This window comes from Antedon mediterranea, chromosome 7, assembly GCF_964355755.1.
Source record: "Antedon mediterranea chromosome 7, ecAntMedi1.1, whole genome shotgun sequence".
Lineage (NCBI taxonomy): Eukaryota > Metazoa > Echinodermata > Crinoidea > Comatulida > Antedonidae > Antedon > Antedon mediterranea.
Window position 1 is genome coordinate 26144387 of NC_092676.1, and position 8472 is coordinate 26152858.

General features: G+C 33.6%; 1 protein-coding gene across 2 annotated transcripts; it reads right to left on the bottom strand.

The window, feature by feature from the left end:
- Window positions 1-259: 259 nt before the first annotated feature.
- LOC140054744 (katanin p60 ATPase-containing subunit A1-like) lies at window positions 260-8332 on the bottom strand. Of its 2 annotated transcripts, none has more exons than XM_072099822.1 (11): window positions 8259-8332; window positions 7181-7347; window positions 6167-6324; window positions 5668-5866; window positions 5402-5517; window positions 4985-5090; window positions 3884-4042; window positions 3369-3495; window positions 2912-3049; window positions 2485-2611; window positions 260-1843 (listed from the first exon to the last, which is right to left on the bottom strand). In XM_072099822.1, the coding sequence occupies exons 1-11, from the start codon at window positions 8260-8262 to the stop codon at window positions 1645-1647; spliced, it is 1500 nt and encodes a 499-aa protein (XP_071955923.1). In that variant the 5' UTR covers window positions 8263-8332; the 3' UTR covers window positions 260-1644. The 2 variants fall into 2 exon arrangements, with proteins under 2 accessions (XP_071955923.1, XP_071955922.1); XM_072099821.1 differs by lacking the exon at window positions 3884-4042 and adding an exon at window positions 4102-4260.
- Between the last annotated feature and the right edge of the window lie 140 nt (window positions 8333-8472).

Genomic DNA, 8472 nt, shown 5'->3' on the forward strand with positions numbered 1-8472 from the left:
GGCGGCATCGTTTAAGTCTGTACTCAATTTACAATTTCGTTGGTGGCGCACTCAAATTAATTTGTTTCAAGAAGGAACATATTCAATTATTTCATAAATTCATTCATAATTTCTTTCGTTGTGGTGGTTGTTTTGGGCCACGAATATTTTTAAAATTTCAAATCTCCTACAGTATAGTTATTTTTATATTTTCTTATATTACTTTGTTCATATATTTGATTCACAAGATTTAAACAACATTTTTCATTTCCATCAATTTTCACAAATATTTTATTTTAATGTCTATAATTTTATGTAAAAAAAAGTAGAATACAGATTTATAACAGATTTTCAGCTGATATAGAAATAACAAAATTAATTGAGCAATTTTTACCCATGCTGTCTAACCTCTAAGTATGAAGCTTGGATAATAGCAGTTATAAGAAATGTTTGATACTACGAAAAAAAGAATTGAACCCAGGTCATCGGGATTGAAAGGCAAGAGTGTTAACCCACACTTTTAGTGCCACATTCTTTAGACACATAGGCTTACTATATATTTTTTTACAATCATAACATTCTTAATTTGTAAATCTATTCCTAAACATTAATATTACACTTTTATTGGACACGGATTTAATTAAGTATATACAGTATTTTTAGTGTACTAGTTTTAAAATTACTGTATTATATATATTTTCATATACTGTATTCTGATTTCTTTGTATTGCATTAGACCTATTAGTGACTATCATATTAATAGTTTAATATAATACTGAATTCATGGTACAAAGATTAGTAACTTAAGTACTCAACCACTGCTTGTACTCAATCATTTTATAATCAAGTCTGTAGTATGGATTTTAACAGGGGGACAACAAATGGGGAAAAATTGTTTCGAGTCTGAGCTATGCTATTTTAGGACTATTCACCCCTGGATACAGGCTTAATTAAAATTATTCCGCTTTAATTAGAATCGAATGGCTCGAAAATGTTTGTAACAGATAGACTCCCACAAACATAGCCGGCCTAAAGCATAACATTTCAACAATAACTTTTTCAATCTTTTAGCTTTCATAATCAAAATCTTAATACCAAATTATTATGCAAATATTTACATCATAGAATTTTAAGGAATACCATTAAATATTTGTATACTTTACACCCAATTGTACATTTTTAATATTTTATTTTAATGTTTCCTAATCTAAACAGTTTAATTTTATATTAGTATTTTTTAATTGAACGTTTTTTCCAACTTCACAAGGTGAATGTTGTGTGATATTCAATGCACGTTTTTTTTAAAAAGGTTGTTAATTTGGAGTATTCGATTCGGAAACCATAGTATTTTTTTTCAATGTTGGTAAACACAACCTTTTTCCAAACTATCTTATTAACTAAATACAGAAAACTAGTCCCATTTGAATACATCAATTGCTGCCTAATATTCCAGGATCAACTGCAAGGAACCTAGGCTAAGGAGAGGGTAACAACCACAGTGGCAAATTATTTCCAATAAGTTGTGTGCAAAATGGGAATTTTTTAATGATTTTTTTATGTGGAATCACCAAAATCACCCTAAACCCCTTTTAAATGAATCTAAAAGCGATAGTATGTATTTGTATGTGCAGGCACGGCAAAATGTGAATGTCTTCAAACAATGTCTTATGTGGCTCCAAATTCCAACATCCATTTTTCATATTTCTCTAAATCTTCCTTTCCTACTGATTTGGATACTTTTTTGATAGAAGATAAAAAGTCTTCGGCAGTAGACGGCAGGTTGAGCTCCTCTTTCGGTATCTGACGGATCTCTTCCGGTCTAAGGCCTTGTATTCGTCGCCTCATGGCCATCATTGATGCATCCCTGATAAACAAAATGTTCAATGTTCATTAATTTATATTTACATTACATTTCGAGTCATCCTTTCACCATCATCCCCCATCCCCCTAAAGGTGCAATTTCTTTTTAGATCCCAATGTATGAATGTATTATTTAGCCTCAACTACGCAAGTTCAGTCACGCTTCATCGCATTCGCTGTACACAATAATACGACATGAGGTGGTTATAAATTGGGTATAAAAGTCTAATTTTCTCGTAAAATCCCAAGTTTTGCAAGACGCAACATCAAGAAATGTTATTACCTATATACATAGAACCTACTGGTGAAATTTTATTAGGGTACGTTCTTATACCATGGCGAGGGTGATTTTTGACTGGACTATAGGGAGGATTAAGGTGGTGTGGAAAGGAACTGGCCACCCTACCACATAATGCATAGGCTTAAGTAAAATGAGCTCCTAACAGCTCATAACCCTACGTTCAGAATTGAATATCGGACCTTTACCCTTAGTATAAGGTTTTTTCACTGATGTCAGAAACTGACACCAGACTTTGGAGCAGCGTGTTTTTAATCTTTCAGAAGAGTAACTCAAACGTGTGATTTGATTAATAATGGTTCATTTAACTTGATTCTAGTTCATTTAGAGTGCAAACCACCACATACCTGCAAACATTAGTGATGTCAGCGCCAGAGTAGCCTTCAAGATGCTGAGCAATGGCAGTTAGATCAACATCATCTGCTAGAGGCACCTCTTTCAGGTTGATCCTCAGCAGCTGCTCCCGTCCTTCCACTTAAAGATCAATAAATAATGAAACTTAGCACATGGCTAGAATTTTAAACACAGCTCCGTCTAAACTATCAAACATTGTGCGACAAAAAATGTGATGTGCCCATATATGGACATGATGATGTCATACCACTACCATACTTGGGCATATCACTTTTTTTGTCAAACTAGTTTGATAGTTTGTCAATTTATATGTATAGTACATACTACAAGCAATTAAATACACACAATTAATGTTTGTATACTATAGTACTTTGCATCCATTAGTATACTTGTTGGATATATTGTTTAATTTAAACTCACATCCTGGTAAAGGAATATATATCCTTTTTTCGAGCCGTCTACGCAACGCCTCATCTATGTCCCACGGGAAGTTAGTAGCTGCTAGAACCATAACCATCTTAGTACTATCTGTGCCATCTCCAGTAGCTCCTTGAACACCTGTATTTTTCAAATTATTTAATAAATATTTATAATAATTATTTAGGTAGGTACACACATACCATATAGTACTTTTTTTCATGCAATATGATGGTCTGTGTTTATGCATCTTAAGCCTTGCCTACACTATCAAACTTTATGTGACAAAAATGTGATGTGCCCATATATGGACACAATGATGTCATATCACTACCATATTTGGGCACAGCACACATTTTTTTATCATAAACTAGTTTGATAGTGTAGACAGGGTTTTACGCTCTGCTGCTTTTAGAAGTTTAAAATTTTTTTTAAGTTGATAATACAAAGTTATTATTACCATCCATTTGTACTAGAAGTTCAGACTTGACTCGGCGACTTGCTTCATGTTCGTTACTGCCACCCCGCTTGCTACAGATTGAGTCAATTTCATCAATAAAAATTGTACTAGGAGCATAAAATCTGGCCTACAAAACAAACAATAACCATCATATCTCAATAGTATTCAGTCAAATGTAAAACTCTATTTTAAAATATCCATAATCAAAGTCAATGCTCCTATTGTCTAAAAACTTAAAATTTATTCTTTATATTCAAGTTGGGTGTAGTTGCAATTCTGAACCCCTTACTGGTATCAAAGCCGGAAACATTCGGCTTATTGTAAAAAAAACTTAACATTTATTCTTTATATTCAAGTTGGATGAAGCCATTACTGGTTTGTATAATAGATATAAAGTTACTTACCCTGCCTCTAGGTCTATGTAATGTTTATAATAGCTGATATCAGATATAAAATATGTGAAGTAATACATCACTGTATACTTTTAAAAGACACTGCAAACGCACACCACTTACCATTTCAAAGAGAATTCTCACAAGTTTTTCCGACTCTCCATGGTATTTGGACGTAAGAGAGGCCGAGCTGACATTAAAGAAAGTAGTGCCACACTCGGTAGCGACTGCTTTTGCTAGCAAAGTCTTACCGGTGCCAGGTGGACCGACCATCATAACGCCCTAATCGAAACCAACGAAAAATAAAACCCAAAATGCTAATACGTATGAAATTTACGTACCATTTCAAATAGCAGACGAACCAATTTCTCGGACTCGCCACGCCATTTGGAGGTTAACGAGGAAGACGATACATTGAAGAAAGTCGTGCCACACTCGGTTGCGACCGCTTTTGCTAGAAGCGTTTTCCCTGTACCGGGTGGACCTACCATTAGTACGCCCTATTGTTGGAAACATAAACACACTTCTTTATTGAATTTTCGGTTATAAATTTTAATTTTGACCGTAACCAGCATGCGGTGAGAAAAATATCCCATAATGCAAACATGCATTCATGCAAAATAAAGAATATTTTGTCTATGTATAAATTATAAATTAAAAACAAAATGCCAAGGTACCCAAATAAAATTTAAATTTAATTGACAAATTAAAAATTAGTAATACCAAAATAAAAATAGCAAATTAGTAGAAAAGAAATCCCAAACACCAACTAACAGTAAAACTTCTATTAAAGAGACACCTTCGGACCAAACACAGTGTGCCCTTAATAAGTGAATCCCTTGAATAGTGTTTAGCCATAGGGGTAAAACATACATTGCTCCATGTTTGTTTAACAAGAAATTGTCCCTAATAGGGGTGTCCCAAAGGTCTACTATATTAAGAAATCATATTATAATTATTATTATTATTAATTAGTATTATGTGTTATGAATGCTCACAAATACCCAAGACTACTAAAGCTCTGTCCACACTATCAAACTAGTTTGACAAAAAAAAGTGTGATGTGCTCAAATATGGTAGTGATATGCCAAAATATGGTAGTGATATGTTATCATATGTCATCATGTCCATATATGGGCACATTACATAAAGTCATATAAAGTTTGATAGTGTGGACAGGGCTTAAGACTCCACCAAAATAACGAGAATATATTTCTGACTTACCTTCCAGGGTCTTCGTATACCTTTAAAGTAATCTGGCATCCATAGAGGAAGAACTACGGCTTCTTCAAGAAGTCTCTTTGCTTCGGTTAAGCCTGCGATGTCAATCCTATTGGCCAGAATAATATGACAACATTAATGATGTAAACGCCAAGCTGATGTTTGAACTGTGCGACAAGAATTATTCATATGTAGTACAGTCAACCATTGGGCTAGTAAAAAATGGTTTTCTGGAAAGGTTAGTAGTCCATGTTTTTTTTTTACTTTAAAAAAATTTCATATTCATCCTAATACATGTGTTTTTAATGATGAAAAAGAATTGGAACTTTTTGAACTTAAAAAAGACTTTTGAGAGTTTTTTATAGAGAGTCTGGTATTGGGAGAGCTGACTGTACTACCTAAAGAAAATGTTAATTTTACCAATGAACGTTTGGATTTCTCTGAACTATATCTCGTTCCAAGTTTTCTACAAGATCCTTGTCGTAACCAGCATTGTCAAATTTCTTTTCATCACCTTCTTCTGGCGATTTCTTTTCCTGCAAAATCATTAAATTATTTGGTCTAAGTACTGTAGCAATTAGTCATAATAATTCATCTCTCTTTAAACTCGACACACTTTAATGGTCTGAATTGGTAAGTATATCTCTCTCACATTCACAAATTTTATCTCCAAAAAGTGCATTTACCTTTTCCCCTTTTCCTCCGCGCTTATCTTTCTTATCACGTTCTGAAACGCCTCCACGACCACGTCCATCGCGGCCACCGTTTCCCCGTCCTCCCGAGGGTCCCCTGGGTGCATCTCGAGCAGATACGCGGTTGGATGGTCTTGGGTCTGGGCGGTGTGATGGCTCTTTCCTGGGTGCTCTTCCATAGTTGGGAGATGGCCTTTGAAAAGAAACATATAGAAAAGATTGGGTAATTGCACAAGCACAAATAATTAATGATTTATTTCACATACATATAAAAGGGACACTTTCCAGTGAAACAAATGGGGAACAATATATATATGCCTAACCCCTATTCAGGGCACACCCCATTAAGGAGACACTTTCCAATGAAACGAATGAGATGTAATATATGGTATAAACGGCCAACCCCTACGCAAGGAAAACCCCATTAAGGGGACACTTGTTGGCCACAGCCTGTGACTGCATTCCAGATACTTGCAGCAACCAAGGTACTTACTTGTGTTCAACTGGTGTTGGTGGAGGCCATACATCTGGATCTCTTGCTGGTTTGGAGTCCCTACTGGATGCTGGTTCCACAGATTCACTCTTAAAACTGTTCAACGTTGTGTTTATCTCTTTTACTTGATTGTACTCTTCAGCTATATCTTGTCTAATCTATAAATGTTATATTTATTTTGTGAAACACATTTGTAGGTCACACAAGCAATGTCACATGATTTTTAATAATAATATAAATTTATAACTTGATATATTGTCCGCCAAATCTTTGTTTTTAAATATGCCATTTGAATGTCACATAATAATTACTCAATGACAATGGTTTTTGGTTAAAATTAAACGTTTCTTTAATAAGTGAAATAATTGGGTTTCTTTTTTGACAGAAGTGAATAACTGAAAAATGGCATATTTAAAGTCTGATTTTATTAATCTTCATTTTTCATGTTTTTGGGGGACAACCTTTAAAGTGACGTAGCAATTAAATGCAGTCAATGACTAGGAGTTAATTTCACCAAAGAACATACAGTGCCAGTGTGCATTTGGACAGTCGATTCTACTAAATATCATTTACCTTTAGGGTCGCTTAAAGGTCAAGCCATCAAAGATACAGTAGATTGCTTATGGATTGGCCTACTTTAATCATCACCTGTGAGATTCTTCACACAATTTTGTCAATATGAATTAGATGAGTCATAATTAGAAATTTGTTCAGATTATTATGTAATACCTAATTATACATTATTTTATTTATAAAAACATATTTAGACAGGATAGATATTTCCTGTTTTTTAGAGCAATAGATAAAAAAACATTCATATTAAAAAGACGTTCAAAAACTCAAAATTAAACTTTAAAATCACAATACAATGACAGACAATAAAGTTTTAATGGGAATGTCAAATTAAAGGGAAATGTAAACAAAAATTGTTCAGAACATGTTTATAAATATATATTATTCTTTATGTAACAATTATATATCCAAAAAGGACTACCAATTTTTCTTGAGCATTACCTTTTGCCACATATGTTTACGTGCCGGCTCCCTCATTGATGAGATGAATTTCTGAATCTGTTGAAGTACGCCCTCATAGTAGACCAAAGACGTCTCATAGTTTCCTAGTAACGCATACTCACGACCAGTTTTGGTGTTCTCGCATATTTCATTTATGCTCATGATGGCTGGTTTAGAGAAATTAAAAGAACATTTCTTAAAATCTTTTTTTTGGTAAACAGAGGATCTGGATGGATAATAGAGGGTGTGGATGGCAAAAGTCTTGGACTCCGAAGCTTTGGATAAAATAAGTTAGTTTAGGCAGACAACATTAAAATAAATTCTTGACTTTAAGACACTTAAATTTGGTGGTACATACAATATTATAAAAAGACTTTAAATGATAAAAAAAATCTGAAATTCTTTCAAAAAAAAAAAATCTAATTTACTTTAAAATTTTGATTTAAAATTCAAGAATAAATTTACTATAAAACTATTTTATTCGATTGAATTTTACATTCACATCAGTAAACTAATAAAGGAGAACCGTGTTGGTAACAGCTGACAAATGACAAGGTACATTTACCACAGTGACAAACACAATACAACAAAGTTACTGTAGTGTACTATAAGCTAGGCTTAAACTAGAAGAGAGAAAAAAGAAAGAATCAATCAAAGTAATACTTTCAGAATTGAAATTATTTATATTTAAGATAACTCTAGTTAGTCTAGGCCTAGGCCTACATACAAAATACAAGTAACCTGTAAATGGATAAATCTACAGAGATGATGAGGCTAACCTATCATTCATACTAAGGTGAAGTCTGGTCTAGGTGTTAGGCCTACTTGCTAGGCCTAGACTAAATTATAAAAGGTAGTCAGAGTGAGTGTGGGGTGGTAGACTAGGCCTACATCACGTAGGCTAGGGTAGGACTACCTAGGCCTAGGCCTAAAAAAGCATACTTGCTACACCGCTGCAGTGTGGTGGCAAAATAAACATCAACCAGGAAAACATAGAATTAATATAACAGGTAAGAAATGACTTATATTTTGAATCAGCATATATAAATGATTAATAATCATTCTAATTTATACTTACTCATTTCTTAATACTATAATAAAATGCAACTAAAGCTGCCCTTTGTAAACGTACGTTTCTTGGCGACAGATCAGCAGCAAAAAATTCAATTTATAAAAAACGGGTGCGCCCTCTATAATACTTACCTGCTGCTCAGCTCCTCCAACTTTTCAACTAACTTTCAATTAGTATTCTAATACTACTATATTCTATTTGCACGCAATCAAATTCACAT

Excerpts from the sequence above, each read along its gene's own strand:
- LOC140054744 (XM_072099822.1), bottom strand. Across the intron at positions 6,325-7,180 it reads GTAAACATATGTGGCAAAAG|ATTAGACAAGATATAGCTGA; the intron begins GTAATGCTCAAG and ends TAACATTTATAG. Across the intron at positions 5,867-6,166 it reads CCAACACCAGTTGAACACAA|GCCATCTCCCAACTATGGAA; the intron begins GTAAGTACCTTG and ends TTCTTTTCAAAG.